The 17,283-nt window shown below is 58.3% G+C and overlaps 1 protein-coding gene across 2 annotated transcripts in view; it reads left to right on the top strand.

Annotated features, from left to right (window-relative positions):
* ARAP1 (ArfGAP with RhoGAP domain, ankyrin repeat and PH domain 1) overlaps window positions 1–16,922 on the top strand; it is a gene marked incomplete at both ends in the record, with an annotated part of 34,480 nt that extends 17,558 nt beyond the window's left edge. For both annotated transcript variants that reach the window (XM_080711527.1, XM_080711526.1), the window contains 22 exons: window positions 805–987; window positions 1,997–2,171; window positions 3,295–3,429; window positions 5,307–5,442; window positions 5,689–5,791; window positions 6,334–6,529; window positions 6,795–6,846; window positions 6,964–7,127; window positions 7,251–7,463; window positions 7,762–7,867; window positions 8,264–8,411; window positions 8,496–8,582; window positions 8,668–8,736; window positions 9,002–9,119; window positions 10,446–10,559; window positions 10,727–10,872; window positions 11,340–11,372; window positions 13,198–13,280; window positions 14,812–14,862; window positions 15,037–15,100; window positions 16,521–16,670; window positions 16,905–16,922. In XM_080711527.1, coding sequence (XP_080567653.1) covers window positions 805–987; window positions 1,997–2,171; window positions 3,295–3,429; window positions 5,307–5,442; window positions 5,689–5,791; window positions 6,334–6,529; window positions 6,795–6,846; window positions 6,964–7,127; window positions 7,251–7,463; window positions 7,762–7,867; window positions 8,264–8,411; window positions 8,496–8,582; window positions 8,668–8,736; window positions 9,002–9,119; window positions 10,446–10,559; window positions 10,727–10,872; window positions 11,340–11,372; window positions 13,198–13,280; window positions 14,812–14,862; window positions 15,037–15,100; window positions 16,521–16,670; window positions 16,905–16,922 — 2,544 coding nt within the window. The remainder of the gene's footprint in view (window positions 1–804; window positions 988–1,996; window positions 2,172–3,294; window positions 3,430–5,306; window positions 5,443–5,688; window positions 5,792–6,333; window positions 6,530–6,794; window positions 6,847–6,963; window positions 7,128–7,250; window positions 7,464–7,761; window positions 7,868–8,263; window positions 8,412–8,495; window positions 8,583–8,667; window positions 8,737–9,001; window positions 9,120–10,445; window positions 10,560–10,726; window positions 10,873–11,339; window positions 11,373–13,197; window positions 13,281–14,811; window positions 14,863–15,036; window positions 15,101–16,520; window positions 16,671–16,904) is intronic.
* Between the last annotated feature and the right edge of the window lie 361 nt (window positions 16,923–17,283).

Consider the following 17,283-nt stretch of genomic DNA (forward strand, 5'->3'; position numbering starts at 1 on the left):
TTGAGTTTCCCTGGTACCCATACGTGGGGTACTTGAAGTGGAGAACCTGCAGCCGGATGCTGGACCCAGAGGTTTACCATGTAGGGCATCCCTGACAGCCCAGCCAAGGGGGAGACTCCAGAGCAATTTGGGTGTCGCTCCATTTCCTGTGTGCACACTGTTTTTGGCACATAATGACTTTGCATTTGTTAATTGACTTTTAAAACAATCCTGTGAGTTAGGATTTAGATGGCAATACACAGATGCGGACACTGAGAAAATAACTTGCTAGAGTGAGTCGGCAGCAGCAGGGCCTGTTTTTGCTTTGTTCTCTGCTGTGCCTTCGGCATCCCACATAGGACCTGACAGACGGAACTCAGGAAGTGCCTGTGGAATGAGCTGGACCCTGCTCACTCCTATAATCCACCCCACCCTCTTGCCCAGAGAGGCGTGTCAGGACCGGAGATGTTTCCCAAGCTCCTGCCCATCCCATTGGCTGACAGACCCCACTACAGCCCCAACCCCAGCTGTGACAGCCTCAGGAATGCAGAGTTCCAGATGTGGGGCTGGGTGGGGCAATGGCAACGCCCCCAGGGACCAGGCTCAGGGCCTGAGGCATCCACCTGTCAGATGGCTATCTCTGCTCTCATTTTGTCCCTGAGCTAAAGAACTAGACATGGAGCTTAGGATTGGGGTGGGGGAGCCCTGCGGCCCCCAGCAGGCTAGGCTGCCCTCACGTTCCCTCCTGGGAGATGGGTGGGTGGCCTGGCTCTCCAGAAACCCTGGCTGTTGGTTCTCCTTCTGACCTCTTGGCCATACCCACAGCTCTTCTTACAGCTGGGCAATGGTGCTGGGAACCGCTTCTGGGCAGCCAACGTGCCCCCCAGCGAGGCCCTGCAGCCCAGCAGTAGCCCTGGCGCCCGGCGGCACCACCTGGAGGCCAAGTACAGGGAGGGCAAGTACCGCCGCTACCACCCACTCTTTGGCAACCAGGAGGAGCTGGACAAGGTCAGGGCGCTGCATCTCTAGGGCTCTGGAGCCTGCCCCTTTCCCTCACTGTCGGCCCGTGAGGCCATCTGCTTTCTCCCTGTAGCCATGTTCCTCCCCTTCAATCAATCCATCTCTTCTACCAGCTCTGAGTCCTGAGTTGGCATATGGGGAAACTGAGACCCAGAGGGTGGCAGGACTTCATCTAAGGAAAGTTACGGCAATGCGGGAGGAGCTAGGCCTGACTCTCGGGCCAGCACCATATCCCTAGCATCTCCCTCCCGATTCCTCTGTCTCCTGCACCCCGTCCTGTTCTCTCTGAATCCTGCCAAAAGGAGTGAACTTGATGGGGATGCTATTTCCTGTCAGGCTCATGAAAAACAGCTGGACTGAGCCGACCCACCCTATCCACACCCCGCTCAAGAGGAGGCCCCATGTGGGCCCCAGGCCCTGACAGGCTGGGAGCCAAGCCTGGATCCTGATCTGGCTTGGCCTGGGTGGGAGGCGGCTTGTTCAGAGACAGGGGGATGCCATTTGTGACCTCGGGTTGGCCCTCAGCCCCTCCCCCTAAGAGCTTGATCCCTGCAGGCTCAAGGGAGCCAGGCCTCCACCTCCCAGGGACCCAGGCGTCCTGCCCTTGGCCCAACCCAGTCTGGCCTGTAAGCCAGGAGGGCGCAGCTCCCATTGGCTGGAAGGGCTGGGCAGGCAGAGAGGAATTCAAATGTGGGAGGAATTAGCTACAAAGCCCCCCTCCGCAAGGCAGAAGGAGCTTCAGATCCTCCGAGGGCTCACGGCAGCTGTGTCCCTGTGTCCAGGGGCCGCCGCAGGGTGAGGCCTGGGCAGCTGGGACCCCCACCTCCACTCCTGGCCCCACTGATGACCTCTCCTCTTCTCTGTCCCCCCACTGTCCGCTTCAGTCTGAAGCCGAGCCACCCTGACCTGGGTGACTCCTACCTCTTCCTTACCCTGACAGCCCCATCCCCGCTGGCCCCCACTTGTGCTTGGCTCACCTTCCCCTCCGTCTCCCCAGGCCCTGTGTGCTGCAGTCACCACCACAGACCTGGCGGAGACGCAGGCGCTCCTGGGCTGTGGGGCTGGGGTCAGCTGCTTCTCAGGGGACCCTGAGGCCCCCACCCCCCTGGCTCTCGCCGAGCAGGCTGGGCAGACACTGCAGATGGAATTCCTTCGGAACAATCAGACCACAGGTAGGTGGTGGGTGGGACTGTACCCCTCGGGGAACAGAGGTCCCTGGAGCTGGCTGAGGCTCCACCTTGGTTCATAGGCCACTTTTAAGCCATCTGGGGTGTTTGGGTTCGTGTGTCAGTGTACACTTGTGCTGCATGTATCTGTCCCTTTCTGCCTCTGTGTGCCCCTTGCTGACTTGCAGTGTGGGACCCTTGGGTGGCTTTTGTGTGCCGGGTTGTGTGCACTGGGGTATGTGGGAAGGTGGATCTCTGTTTCCTTACACTGGGGGATGTTGAGGGCTTTGGGTTTGTACACGTAGTGTGTCTGTGTTGCTGTGTAGGGGCAGTTGTGCACGTGTGTGTGTGTGTGTGTGTGTGTGTGTGTGTGTGTGTGTGTGTGTGTGTGTGTGACTACCATGGCAATTGCAGCCCTGCCCACTACTCTGTCTGGGTGGAGCCTAATCACAGACGTGGCTTGGGTCCCACTTGGCTCCTAGTCCCCGGGTCGGTGAGGAGGGGGGCGGAGGGTGAGCGGCGTTGGTCCTGCTCCAAGCCTGGTCTCCGGGGCCACAGCCCAGGACTCAGGGTGGAGCCCAACTCTGGGCTCTGGGCCACTGGTGGGTGGGGTGTGCCGGGTTGGAGAAAACCCAGGTGTCCAGGAAGGCACAGGAGACCACCCAGCTGCTTGGGCCGATGGGGGATATGGGAGAACCACAGACCCCCCCCCCCCCAGCCGCTGTTGCTGACCCCAGGGAGCAGGGCTGCAGCCAGGCTGCTTCATGCTGCCTGGGACAAATGTCTCTCTAGGGATTGTTATTGAGTTGGCCTCAAGCCACCCTCATTCTAGTGTGCCTGGCCTCCTGCCTCTGCCAGGGAGCCCGAGGTGGGCTGGGAGTTGGGAAGGCTTCCTGGGAGGGTGGGCACTGCAGCTGGGCCTCGCCGTGGAGTGGAATTCCCATAGCAGGGCAGAGGAGAGGAATAGTTTGTCCAAAACCCCAGGTGGGTGTGGGAGCCTGAGGGCGCTGATCAGCGGGGCTGGGACTTGGATGTGAGCCTGGGTGCCCAGTCGGGGGTGGGGTTAAAGTGAGGACACCTTCCTAGATGGTCATTATGACCAGCCATTCTCCCCCACTTCGCTCTAAAGAGGTCCCTCGCCTGGACTCCATGAAGCCCCTGGAAAAGCACTACTCGGTCATCTTGCCAGCCGTGAGCCACAGCGGCTTCCTCTACAAGACTGCTTCCGCTGGCAAGCTGCTGCAGGACCGCCGTGCCCGGGAAGGTGGGTGCTGCGCCACAGCCACCCTGGCCCAGGGGATTCTGCCATGGCTTCAGGGACAGGGAAACCAGGGCTGGCCAGTCCGGTGGACCCACGAGGGTGCCACATGGACGGTGGCGGTCACCTGGAAGGCTTCCTGCATGTGGACTCTGGTGCAGAAGAGGTGCTTTGTAGGTGGGCTGATGGAGGGTGGGGGCGGGGTGTGGCACTGCAGAGCAGGTCCTGGCCAGTTTCCTTTAGACTAAAGAAGTCTGCACTCGGCCTCTGTTGGGTGGCTCTGCTGGGCACCTGGGATTTGGAGTCTGGATAGTAGGGAGTTTGAGGACTAAACTTGAAGCTCTTCTCTGATCTCTTCTTCCACTTAGTCCTAGATTCTGAATTCAACCCACATCCCATAAGAACCTGCGCAGCCAGCTGCACCACCCTCTTCCCTCGCGGACCCCTCTCCCCTTGTGCCGCCTGCCCCAGCTCTCCTGGCCTCCTTGCCTTTTCTCAGATGTGCCGGATCTATGGCCACCAGGACCTTTGCGTTTTCTGTTCCCTCTTCCTTAAATGCTTTTCTCAAATGTCCGCATGGTCAGGCACTTTAGATCTCAGTTTAAATGTCATTTCTAGCTGGGCACAGTGGCACATGCCTGTAACCCGGCTACTCGGCAGACTGAGGCAGGAGGATTGAGGCCAGTCTCAGCAACTTAGTGAGACCCTGTCTCTAATAAAAAATAAAAGGGCTGGGGATGTAGCTCAGTGCTTGCATAGCACGTGCAAGATGCTGGATTCAATCCCTAGTTCCATGAAACGAATGAATGTCACTCCTGCAGACACGCCATCCCTGACCCTCATCTAAAACAGTATGCCTCCATCTCTCACTTGGTCCTGCTTTCTCTTTGTACCGCTCATCTAGCACTGATCATGGCACCATTGTATCCCCCGTGCCTGGGCAGTGCCCAGCACCCAGTGGGCACTTGGCACATGTTTGCAGAATGAAGGGGAACTATGGCAGTGCCGAGCTTCTTAGGGAAGCTCCTCCCCAGGAACCGGCTTGCGCATACCTCGCCCTCAGTGGGCAAAAATGGTGGGCCCTTGTAGGCAGAATGAGAGAGAGTCTGCTGCAGGAACGTTGAGACTGATGCTGTCACCCCTCGGCCGCTGCGTGAGGGCCTGGGATGAAGCCCTCCAAATCCCAAAGGCATTTCCTTGGGCCTCTCTGCCCTTCCCGACCTCACTGCCCCAGTCTACCTCCCTCTTCCTGACAGTATCATTTATGTAACTGTCTGAGTCATCCTTGTTGCCCTGGGTGCCAGGAAGCTCTGAGCCACTGTGAAGTCCAGTGCTGTGAACTGTACGAGCCTGCGTGGCCTTGACTTTCTGTTTTTTCCACTACCTCTCCTGGTCTACGTTCCCATTTGTGTTTCCTTTATGGGATCTTGTTGTCTCCTCAGATATAAGAGGAGGCAGGGTATGGAGTGATGGGTGCTTCTGGCAAAGGAGGCTAGGGCATAGGGCACAGAGCTGGCCTCTGGGTTGTATGTGGAGGGATCAGGGTGGCACAGCTGAGATTGGTCAGTGAGGTGGGCAGGGGCAGGGCCTTGAATACCACCCTAAGGGCACAGACTGTTCTGAGGGCAAGGGACAGCCAGGGAATGGTTTTGGCCGGTTTAGATCATTCTTGGGCTTTAAAAGAGGCCAGGAGACCAATGAGGAGGCCACCGCACAGGCCTGGGAAAAGAAGGTGTGGGCTGGGTGGGGGGTGGCGAGGCTGTAGAGAGAGGAGTGGACCGGAAGAATGGTGAGCGATGACTTTGCCATGCGGGCTTAGGGGTCCAGGGAGGGTATGGAGATGGGAGAATCCCTCAAGGCTCATCTGCCCAACTTCTCCCCAGAGTTCAGCCGACGCTGGTGTGTTCTTAGTGACGGGGTGCTGAGCTACTATGAGAATGAGCGGGCAGTGACACCCAACGGGGAGATTCGGGCCAGCGAGATTGTGTGCCTGGCAGTGCCCCCTCCCGACACGCATGGGTGAGCACCCCTGGCCAGAGTCACCCCTGTGCAGTCCAACTTCTGACTGGGGAGACAGGGAAATCAGCCCAGAGAAGGGCAGGACCTCCCCAGGGTAACACAGCAAACCAGGTCTGCGTGAGTGCTGACTTGGGTCTTCTGCGGCTTCAGCCCAAGGCTTTCCTATTAACCCCTGGGGGTGGAGAGTGGCAGGTGACAGGGATGGGTCTGGGCAAGTTGTGTGAGCCCTGGTCTGTGTGTTTGCAGCTTCGAGCACACCTTTGAGGTGTACACAGAAGGGGAGCGGCTGTACCTGTTCGGGCTGGAGAGTGCAGAGCTGGCTCACGAGTGGGTCAAGTGCATTGCCAAGGTGGGCCGGGGGAGTGGACAGTGTCCAATGGAGGCAGGGTGGGAGCCGTCTTAGGGGGCTGCTGTCTTTGGAGGTAGGCAGAGCAGAGCTCTCTCCTGGAGACTAGAGCCAGGTCCTGGGTTGTGAGAGCCCAGGACTTTGTCGTTTGCTTGTTCTGTTGCTGGGCCTCCCGAGGATCAGTGCTCAGAGCCCAGGCACCCTGTGAGCCAGTCTTGGTCCTGGCTCTTCAGCAGCGCCCACGTAGGTGGGGGAGACAGGCCAGTTGAGACCATGGTGTAGTCAGTGTGACTACAGAATGCTTTGGTGCTGTAGGGGCCCAGAGAAGGGACATCCCTGATGGTGTCAGGGAAGGCTTCCGAAACAGGACACATCAGGGTGGATGTGCAGTAGGACGTGACAGCAAAGCTCGGCCACTGTGCTGGGTTTTGCCCTGGGGAAGAGGAGAGGAAGCAGTGAGGTGGGAAGAGGCCCTTGCCCAGGAGTCATCCCGGGAAGGCAGTGCTGCTGGCTGATGTAGTTTCCTCCTGCCACCTCCCCACCAGGCATTCGTGCCTCCCCTGGCAGAGGACCTGCTGGCCCGGGATTTTGAGCGGCTCGGCCGTCTACCCTACAAAGCTGGCCTGAGCCTCCAGCGAGCCCAGGAGGGCTGGTTCGCCCTCACCGGCTCTGAACTCCGCACTGTCTTCCCAGAGGGTCCCAGCGATGAACCACTGCAGCTCCGGAAACTACAAGAGCTCTGTGCGTGGCCCCAGGCCTGGACTCACCTCCAGGGCTCACTATCCCGGCTCCTAGGCCCCCAGTCTGTCTGGAAGTCTGAATTCTATCCTGGCCTGGCCAGAAGGAGCCAAGGAGCCAGCTTGCCTTCCCCTGCCCTTGGGGTGCATCTTAGTGACCCTCTAGGTCGATGGGTGGATCTTGGAGGGCTGCCCAGAGAGCCTCAGGAGGGAGCGGGTTGGGCATCATGACCAAGGCCTGGACCTCACCTTGCCTGGCCCTTCCGCAGCCATCCAAGGGGACAGTGAGAACCAGGTGCTGGTGTTGGTGGAGCGGAGGAGGTGAGTTATGGCTTCCCTGAGGGGCTCTGAGAAGCCTGGGGCAGTCTGATAGGCCTGGGAAGAGGCCAAATGGGGACAGACAAGAATGGAGCAGTGACTGGACTGTCCCTGGTCCAGGACACTGTACATCCAGGGGGAGCGGCGGCTGGATTTCACAGGTTGGCTGGGGGCCATCCAGAAAGCAGCAGCCAGCTTGGGGGACACACTGTCTGAGCAGCAGCTTGGGGACTCGGACATCCCTGTGATCGTGTACCGCTGTGTGGACTATATCACGCAGTGCGGTGAGCCCCGCCCCTAGACCCAGGCCCCTCCCCTATAAGGCTCAGACCTCGCCCCTCTCTGATACCCGGCCCTGGTGCCCAGGAGCCCTCTGAAAGTAGCCCCATGGCCCCGCCCCTCCCCAGGCCTCACCTCTGAGGGCATCTACCGCAAGTGTGGACAGACATCGAAGACGCTGCGGCTGCTGGAGAGCCTGCGGCAAGACGCGCGCTCTGTGCATCTCAAGGAGGGCGAGCAGCACGTGGACGATGTGTCCTCTGCTCTCAAACGCTTCCTGCGTGACTTGCCTGACGGGCTCTTCACTAGGGCCCAGCGCCTCGCCTGGCTGGAGGCCTCAGGTGGGCCCTGCAGCCCACACCCAGCTGTGCTCGCGTCTCTCTCTAGCTTTCCTCCCCACCCCATCGTGTACTTGGACTAGGCATGTCCCTGCTGACAGCTCCAGCCTCCCTTCCTCCCCTGCTTCTTGTTTCTGTGGTCACTGTACTGATCCCTGTCCCTGGGAGGCAGAGAATTTCTTATTCTTGAGGACGACTGGCCTGCACTTGCAGGGTGCAGGGAGGGCCGTCACCAGGATGAGAAGGTGGGATGGGGAGGTGGCTACTGGGATTTTGACCCGATCCATCTTTCTCTACCCAGAGATTGAGGATGAGGAGGAGAAAGTCTCCAGGTACCGAGAGCTCCTGGTGCATCTGCCCCCTGTCAACAGAGCCACGGTGAAGGCCCTGATCAGCCACCTGTACTGGTGAGGGACCAGACCCCTGCGAGGCTCTGGGGGGATGGGATGGAGAAGACTCCTTTACTCCCAACCTGGCTGGCTGCCCTCCCCTGGGAGCCAGGTAGGCCTGAGGACTGAGTACTGATCTGCCTTCACCTCCAATGTTTGCTCTCCCGCCTTACTTCCTATAGGAAGGGAGAGGATTTTTCAGGATACCTCAGCCAGATCTTCCCCCTTCCCAGCCCTACTCCTTGCCAGGACCCAAGACATGTCCCCTCTATCCTTAGCTAGGGGTCCATCTGACCCAAGCCTTCCTTGGCCTCATTCTGGTGGCCAGTATGGGACCTGCTGAGAACGGGGAAGCTGGGATGGGGAAGCTCTGGGAGGGACTCCTCAGTCACAGCCTCCCTTCTCCCCTTCCAGTGTCCAGTGCTTCTCCGACACAAACCAGATGAACACGCACAACCTGGCTATTGTGTTTGGGCCCACACTGTTCCAGACAGATGGGCAGGACTACAAGGCTGGCCGGGTGGTGGAAGACCTCATTAACCACTATGTGGTGGTATTCAGTGTGAGTCCCTAGCTGGTGGGCAGGGAAGGGCAAGGCGACCCTCTCCCAGGAGACAGTGGCCATCTTCCCTTCTCTCTTTCCCAGGTGGATGAGGAGGAGCTGAGGAAGCAGCGGGAAGAGGTCACTGCCATCGTGAAGATGCGAGTGGCCGGCACTGCCAGTGGGACCCAGGTGGAGGCTGGGACCTGGGTGGGGGCTTGGGCTGGCCACCCGCACCTGCTCCCCAGACCTCCAGCTGAACCTTCTCTCCCCGCAGCATGCCGGTGACTTCATCTGCACGGTGTACCTGGAGGAGAAGAAGGCGGAAACTGAGCAGCATGTCAAGGTGGGGGCTGGGGACCAGGCGGCCACGGGGCAGGCCCAGATGGCCAGGGGAGTGGGGCTTCCATCCCAAAGAGCTCAGTTTAGGTCTGGGTCTGGTTGGTGCTGGGCCCATCTTTTCTCCTGCTCATCAGGACTCTCAGAGACACCCTTCTGGATCCCAGGACTTGGAAGACACTGAGGGGGTGGTGGGGGTGAATCACTCAGCACGGTTGTGGCAGAGCAGAGGCCGGGCCAGGGTAGGCTGAGCTTGTCTCTGGTTGCCTTAGATCCCGGCATCCATGACAGCGGAGGAGCTTACCCTGGAGATCCTGGACCGCCGGAATGTAGGCGTCAGGGAGAAGGACTACTGGACTTGCTTTGAGGTCAACGAGAAGGAGGAGGCAGGTGGGTGATGCTAGGACCGGTGCTGCATATGGCCTGTCCCCGTCTGGGACAGCCCTGTTCTGTGCTGTCCTCCTGCTGTGTGGGGACTGTGGCAGTGAACAGGGTTTGGCATGACACCTGTTGCTCTTACGCTGATGCAAACTCTGGTATCTATGATGGCGGTGACAGGGACCTGGCAGGGGTTGAGGTGATGGCTGTATGTGGCTGAGAGGAGGGACAGTTGGGGGTAGATAACGTCAACCGTGGAGAGGTTTTCTTGGGTGTCCGTGAGAATGGTGTTGCTTCAGAGGTGATAGTGAGATTGTGGGGTGACACACGCTTGGTGGTGAAGGGGGTGACGGTGAGCATGCTTACTGGGTGGGATGTGGCAATGATGTTGGTGTACAGGCAGGGTGACTGATGGTGGTGAGGGGTGATTGAGGCCTTTCATGGTGAGGGGTGGTTTGGGTATCGGTGGAGGTTCCTGTGTTTTACTGTTATTTGTTAAGAGCCAGGCACTGGGCTGAGGAGCCAGAGATACCATCTCTGCCCTTGTGGGGCTCAGCCTGGTTTTGTGGGGATCAGTCTGGTTTGGGATGAAGACATAATCCTGCAATCGTACTGAGAAATGAATAACGCGGCCCGTGTCACTAGAGCTTAGCACAGGCTCTCAGGCTTTGGACTCCTTAGGCCAGATGTGGAGCAAGGGGTATGTGGTGGAGATGGGAGAGTGTTCCCACAGAGTGGGAACAGCACGGGCCAACGCCCTGAGGGGGGCAGGGGCCCAGCCCCAAGGAGATACAGCAGTGAGGGCCACGGCTCGGGGTGTGGCCGCAGATGGCTCGGGGTGTGGCCGCAGATGGCAGAGGCAGGCGTGAGGGCTTGACAGTGCAAGCAAAGAGTGCTGCTTGCTGCCGGGCGGGGAGCGGGCAGGGACAGGAGCACAGGCAGAGGCCACTTTGGACGTCCTGGTATGAGCCCAAGGAGAGGCTGGTGATGTGGCCAGGGTGGAGCAGTGGAGAGGGACAGAGCAGAGTACTGAACATGCCGAGGGCGGAGGGAACAGGGGGATGTTTCTGACTTGGGGACCTGGCTGGTGGCAGTGCTGTTGTTTTTCCTGCTGGGGACACACAGGGGATGGCCACGGGGTTGGTTTGATCACAGCCAGGAGCATCAAGCCAGCAGCTTGGCGGTGGGAAGGATGGTCGCCATGGTGGTTTGTCCTGGTGCTGATGGACGGGGGAGTGGACGGTCGATGTGCAGGGCATGTGTGCCCACTTGCTGGCCCTGGGTAGGGGGGTATCAGGCCGTGTGGTCCCAGTGACAGTGGGCGTGACTTCCCCACAGAGCGGCCCCTGCACTTTGCGGAGAAGGTGCTGCCCATCCTGCACGGGCTGGGCACAGACAGCCACCTGGTGGTGAAGAAGCACCAGGCCATGGAGGCCGTGCTGCTCTACCTGGGTAGGTGGGGCTGGTGGGGGCGGTGACCCACTGTGGGGCAGGAGAGGGGACAAGGGACGGGTGGCCCTGTGGGGCGGGGGAGGATGGATGGTTCCTTCACGTGGTCCCGTGGCCCTGGGTCTATGGGGGAGGTGGCGCAGCCTGTGCCCACTCCAGTCCTCCCCCAGCCAGCCGCGTGGGCGACACCAAGCATGGCATGATGAAGTTCCGCGAGGACCGCAGCCTCCTGGGTCTGGGGCTGCCCTCGGGTGGCTTCCACGACCGCTACTTCATCCTCAACAGCAGCTGCCTGCGGCTCTACAAGGAGGTCCGGGTAAGTGGCACCGAGGGTCCTGCTCTGTGATGGCACCTGTATCTTAAGTGGGCTCAGACACCCATACGCAAAGTCCCCTGGTCTGCAAGCGGCAGTATGCCCTCCTTGGGGTCTTCGAATGACACTCCCAGGGCCCCCTCTGTGGTCCTGGGTGGCCACGCCACTGTGCCTATGGCCCATTAGGCCCCGGCACCTAGATGCCGGCATATCGCTCGCTGTTTCTAGTCTGTGCCTTCTCACGGTGCCTCTAGAACACGCCACAGGGTGATAGCCGTGGGTTGTGGCCCGGGCCTGCCTTGCCATTTCCTGGCTCATAGGCCTCCCAGCCCTCTCTCTCCCAGGCCACTCTATCTTAGCAGCCCCATCTTCTGCACATACTCGACACATCTCCTACACACCACTGCACACACTGTCCTGGCTCTAATGTGGGATGACTTTTTCCATAATCCTGATCCTCTATCAAACAGAGCCAGAGGTCGTGGAGCGGGGCCCCTGAGACCGTGAGTAGCTGTGGGCCGACTGCCAGCTGCCAGGCAGCCGCGGGTGGGAGTGGAAGCACGCAGCCAGGCTCCCGCTCTCTCCAGGCATGGTTCCTGCCCCCTCGCTGGTCTGCGCTGGCCCCCACCCTGGGGCCGTGGTCCAGGCTCAGTAGTTACCATTTAATCCCTTCCTCTCGAGATAGGGTCCCCTATGGTGTGATGCTCTAGAATTTTCCAATGGGACTTAGTGTAGAAGTTACAGAGCCAGTATGGAGACCCCCAAGGCTTGAATCAAGGCTCTGACCCTCATGTCCCATCACCCTTGGAGTCACTGTCTTTCTGACTCTGGAGAGAGTCCCAGGGTATCAAAATGTCTTTGCCACTGATTGAACCTAAAGGCTAAGGGGGTCGAGAGGCTTTGGGACAACCCTGCCTGCCCTCTCCAGCCTCCCTGGTTGACACACCCCTGGGAAGGGGAGATCAGCCACCCCTCCTTGGAGTCGCACATCCCTAGCAGGATACTTCTTTCTGGAAGAGGCGCTTGCTCAGGTTCAGCTGAGAATCTGCCTCCCAGAATGTGCTTGTGGGTCCCAGCAAGGCCTCTGGGATGGCAGAACATAGATTACCAACAGAGATGGGCAGAACATACATGCCCCAAGCCCAGCAATCAAGCCTGAGCTCACAGCTGCCCCACCAGTATCTTTAGACCAAGAGTAGATGTCTGAGTCTTCTTGGCCATGTGGCGACTGTCATTCAGGTGCTGTCTATACAGGACATGGGGCTGCCCCATCAGGCCCTTGGTCCCTGGAAAGTTCCTACTCAGGCCCTTCCAAATCACAGCCCTGTGACAGCACAGACATCTCCTCCGGTCCCTAGACAGCCCATCCTTCCATGGTGAGATCATATAGTCCACCTCCACCAAGTCTGGAGACTTCTAGCCCCCAGCTATGTCCTAGATCTTTCTGTTTCTGCTGAGGAACCATGCCTGGGGTGTCTGGGAGCACTGATGGGGAGCAAGGTGGGGAAGCTCAGCCTTGGACCCTGATTTCGGTCGTAAGTGAACCCCCTCCCCTGGCACCCATCCCGGTGCCTCTCTTGGCTCCACGGGTGCCTGGTGAGGGGACAGCTCCAAGCAAGTGGCCCCAAGGCAGGAGCAAGGCTCATTAGCTCGACCTCCAAGCCAGCCCTTCCATGGTGGTCATCGCTCCCATCCCTCTGCCTCTGAGCCAGCCTGCTCCCTCCAGCCCAGACCCATATGCAGAGGCGGGGCCAGAGTGAGTGTGTCAGCGACCTGGTGCCCCTCCCCAGTACATCGGTCTCTCGCTTCCTGTCCTAGACCATTGGGAAGTGCTCCCTCTGGTCTATTGAACAGCCAGGCTGCTTTGGCTTGAGTCATTAGCCTTCTGGAACCCAAGAGCTGGTAACTGCTGAACCTCAAGCTGTGTGTTCACACTGTCAACCCTGGAGCCTCCATGGGGCAGGGAGGACTGGGGAATGATGGACAGGCCTGTGGCGCTGAGGATGCCGTACAGCGGGTCTCCAGGCCCCTCGCTCCAGGCCAGTGCTGCCAGCCAGTGCTCCACTTCGCAGGGCAGCAGAGTGGGACTGGAATTTGCTGCCCTGCACGCCCCAGGGACTGAGGGTTGACTGTCTGATGCTGCTGTAGGGAGAAGCCAGGGGCTTAGGGCAGGATCTTGATCATGGGGGCTTTGGCAGGAAGGCTCTCTGGAGGAGGTGCTAGCCTGCAGAGGGAGTTGAGAGTGTAAAGAGGGGGTGCCCAGCCAGGGAACTGCCCCCATGCCTGCCCTGGCCCACTCAGGTGCCCCGTCTGTCCTTCGCACCCCAGAGTCACCGGCCTGAGAAGGAGTGGCCCATCAAGAGTCTCAAAGTCTACCTGGGTGTAAAGAAGAAACTCCGGCCACCCACCTGGTAAGCCAGGACTCTGGTGACAAGCCTGTGGCTGGGGCCTGCCGGGACCCAAAACTGACACAGCCGGGAGCTTTGAACTCGACAGGGGTTCATGTGGTGCTTCTGAAGTTGTAGTCCCCTGGACACACCTTAGAAATAGCTTCTCAGGTGCCTCCCTGGGCCTCCTGAGCCCTGGATTCTGGGGGTGGGGCCCAGTACTCAGGATTTTTGTTTATCTTTTGGGTTACTGGGACTTGGAAATTAAAGCCAAAACACTGCGCCACTGAGCTAAATCCCCAACCCTTTTTATTTTATTTTTAAGACAGGGTCTTGCTAAGTTGCTGCAGTTGGCCTCTAACCTGCCATTCTCCTGCCTCAGCCTCCTGAGTCACTGGGGTTATGGGTGGGCATCACTGTGCCTGGCAGCGCGCGCGCTCTCTCTCTCTCTCTCTCTCTCTCTCTCTCTCTCTCTCTCTCTCTCTCTGTTTTTTAGTTATACTGGGGATTGAACCCAAGGACATTCTATCTCTGAGCTATACCCTCAGCCTGATTTTCTTCTATTTTTTTTTTTTTTTTTTTTTTTGTGTGTGTGTGTGTGTGTGTGGTACTGGGGTGGAACCCAGAGGCTTTTTACCTTCAGGCTTTACTCCCAGACCTATTTTATACTTTTATTTGGAAACAGGGTCTCACTAAGTTGCTGAGAGCCTCACTAAGTAGCTGAGGCTGGCTTCAAACCTGTGTGATCCACCTGTCTCAGCCTCCCAAGCGCGGGGATTACAAGTGTGCGCCACCACGCCCGGCTTATTCTTTATTTTGAAACAGGGTCTCACTAAGTTGCAGAGGGCTGGCCCTCTCACAAGTTGCTGAGGCTGGCTGTGAACCTACGATCCTTCTGTCTCAGCCTCCCAAGTACTGGGATTACAAGTGTGTGCCACCACGCCTGGCCCTCAGTTTCAGTTAACAAGCTGTATAAGAAGATCAGATGTTTACTCATGTTTGAGAAACTAGCCTGGGTTAAAATCCTGGCACTGACAGGTTGAAGACCAGTCTTAGCAACCTAGGCCCTCAGCAACCTTACAAGACTCTGTTTCAAAGTAAAAAATAAAATCAGGCTGGGGGTATGGCTCAGAGGTGGAATGCCCCTGTGTTCAATCCCTAGTACCAAAAAAAAAAAAAAAAAAAAAAAGTGATACACACCACCGTAACTGTTGTGCATTCTGGTTACCAGACGTGGCTTCTGACATTCTCCTCAGCTGTCGGCTGTGCCTGGCTGTCTCTGGGTCTAGAGCAGGCCTAGGATGGGAAATCAGTGCTTTTTTTGTTCTTTTTTTTTTCCCTCTTTGTTTTGTTTTTCTGTGGTGCTGAGGATTGAACCCAGGGCCTTGAGCATGCTGAGCCTGGGTCTGGGGTGGGGGCTGGGAGCCAGGGCCTGGAGGGAGTGGGGCTGAGAGAGGGAGAGGTGTGCTACACCTGTGAGAAGGGCCTGGCTGGCCGGGCGCTGTCCTGGGGTCCTCTGCAGGCTGCTAGTGACCCCACCCTCCCCCTCCTGCAGCTGGGGCTTCACAGTGGTACATGAGACAGAGAAGCATGAGAAACAGCAGTGGTGAGTGGGGCGACTCCGGGACCCCAGGCTGAGGTGGGGTGTGTGGTAGCACTGGCCCCTCGATCAAGTCTCCCCTCTCTTCTCTGCTGGGGGACCCTGGGCTGGGGGGACAGGCAGGGTATCCCAGCCCCTAGCCAGACCCTGAGCAACATCCAGACCTGTGCCCTCCCGCAGGTACCTCTGCTGTGACACACAGATGGAGCTCCGGGAGTGGTTCGCCACCTTCCTCTTTGTGCAGGTACCAGGCGGGGGCGTGTAGGGCAGGCTGGCTCCCTCCTTTCAGGACACCTGCTGCTTCAAGCAGACTTTGGGTTGCTTTCCATTCCTCACCTGTGAGCTCCTCCTCATGCTACACGCTCTCTGCAGGCCCTGCCTGCCCCGGAGGTGGCCTATTATATTCTAACATGATCAGTGCCATGGAGACAGAGGGGAGCCCAGGGACCCTAACCTGATGGACATGGGGAGAGCAGGGAGATGGTGTCTTGGGGGAGGATTCACCACGTATGAATATGGGGTGGGAATAGCTTTTGGGCAGAGGGAACAGTGTATACAAAGGCCTAGTGTTGTGGAAGAGAAGTACTGCTTTTCTGTGGGGCCAGGAGGCCCAGCAGCGGGTGGTGGAAAGGGAGTCAGGAGCAGATTTTCTAGGAGCCTTGAAGGCCACACCTAGGAAGCTGAACCTGACCCAGCAGGCAGTGGGAAAGCTTCAAGCAAGAGAGAGTGAGGTGTGCAGGTTGGAGCCTGGGAAGGTTCCTCTGGACAGTGTATAGGGAAGAAAGCATTGAAGGGAAGAGTCTTGGTGTGGTAGGCCAGCGGCGCGGCTACTGCAGTGGCCCGGGCGGGAGCAGAGCGGTGATGAACCCTGAGCTGGGATGAGGATGGAGCCTGCTTAGACTTAAAACAGATGAGTTGGATCAAAGTGTGTGTGTGTGTGTGTGTGTGTGTGTGTGTGTGTGTGTGTGTGTGTTAATGAGGATTGAACCCAGGGTCATTCTACCTCCAAGCTACACCCCCGGTCCTATTTTATTCTTTATTTTGAAACAAGGTCTCATTAAGTTGTAGAGGGCCTCACACAACTTAAGTTGCTGAAGCTGGCCATGAATCTGCAATCCTCCTGTCTCAGCCTCCCAAGTACTGGGATCATAGGCGTGTGCCACCATGCCTGATTTAGATCAAAGATTTTCTTGTGAGCCTTCAGAATCATTTAAGGAAAAGAAATGGGAAACTCTAAGGGCCCTGAATGTATCTATGCCCCTGTAGATACTTTTTTTTTTTTTTTTTTAGCCCGGAGCTTCCTGGTAGTCAAAGCTTAGAGAGAAACAGGGTGGATTCTGTTGTTCTTGGTTTCTGTGTAGAGAGGCCACAGACATATTCTTTGTAGAGAAATGTTTTCTTGGTACTGCATTCTTGGAGAGGTTTGTGGAACCAGAGATGGGAGTTGTTGAGTAACAGAAAGCTGGCTGTGTCTCGCTGGAGATGCCATCATATTCTGCAAACAGCTGCTTCTCATATCGGCTGGGATCAAAGCTGAGGCTGTCACCTCGGATCACAGCTGGAGGCTTTTCTGGGAAGTGTGGGCAGATCCATCTGGAGCTGAGTGTCTGGGTGCACCGAGGCATGGTCCCCGCCCAGCACCCCTCCTCTTCCCTGCTCCCCAGCATGATGGCCTGGTGTGGCCCTCAGAACCCTCACGTGTGTCCCGGGCAGCGCCTGAGGTCCGGCTGGGCAGCGTGTCACTGATCCCCCTGCGAGGCAGTGAGAATGAAATGCGCCGGAGCGTGGCAGCCTTCGCGGCGGACCCCCTTTCTGTGAGTGGCTCTCCATTCCTGTGGGCAGGGGCAGGGGATCTGGGTGGATACCTACCTTCTACCCCACTGCTCCTTCCTGAGTGCCCCCTAGCCCCCTCGCTCTGTCCTCAGTAGGGTCACAGAGCTGGGGACCCAGCTGCTGAAGCGTCTGCAGTCACTCCCCATTGCTGGCCAAGTGGCCCCTCCGACCATCACAAAACTCTTTCAAAATCTGGGCTGCTCTGCTCCCTACAGCTCCTCCGCAACGTCTGAGCACATCAGCTAGCCTGGCTCTGGGACTCTGCTGCAGCGACCAGGACCCGAAGCCTTCCTGTTCAGACACCCTCATGCACTGTGTACCTGACGTGAGCCAGCGGGGTGCACGAGGAAGCTGTACCCCACATCCCACATCCTGACTGCAGCGTGGGGCTCTGTGGCAGGGGTGGGGGCAGCAGGGCTGCCCAGGAAGGGGCCCCTCCAGGCTCTCCTAGTGCACAGTCCTCCTGGCATGGCTTGCTTGACCTTGCAGTAGCAGGGTCACCCACCCTGAGTTTGGAGAAGGGCGGAATCAGAAGCTCTGGTGGACCCTGTCCTATCAGAGGCTGGAGGCTCTGGGGTCCCGCTGGAAGGGAGC

The sequence above is a fragment of the Muscardinus avellanarius genome (assembly GCF_963383645.1).
Source record: "Muscardinus avellanarius genome assembly, chromosome: 1".
Classification (NCBI taxonomy): Eukaryota; Metazoa; Chordata; class Mammalia; order Rodentia; family Gliridae; genus Muscardinus; species Muscardinus avellanarius.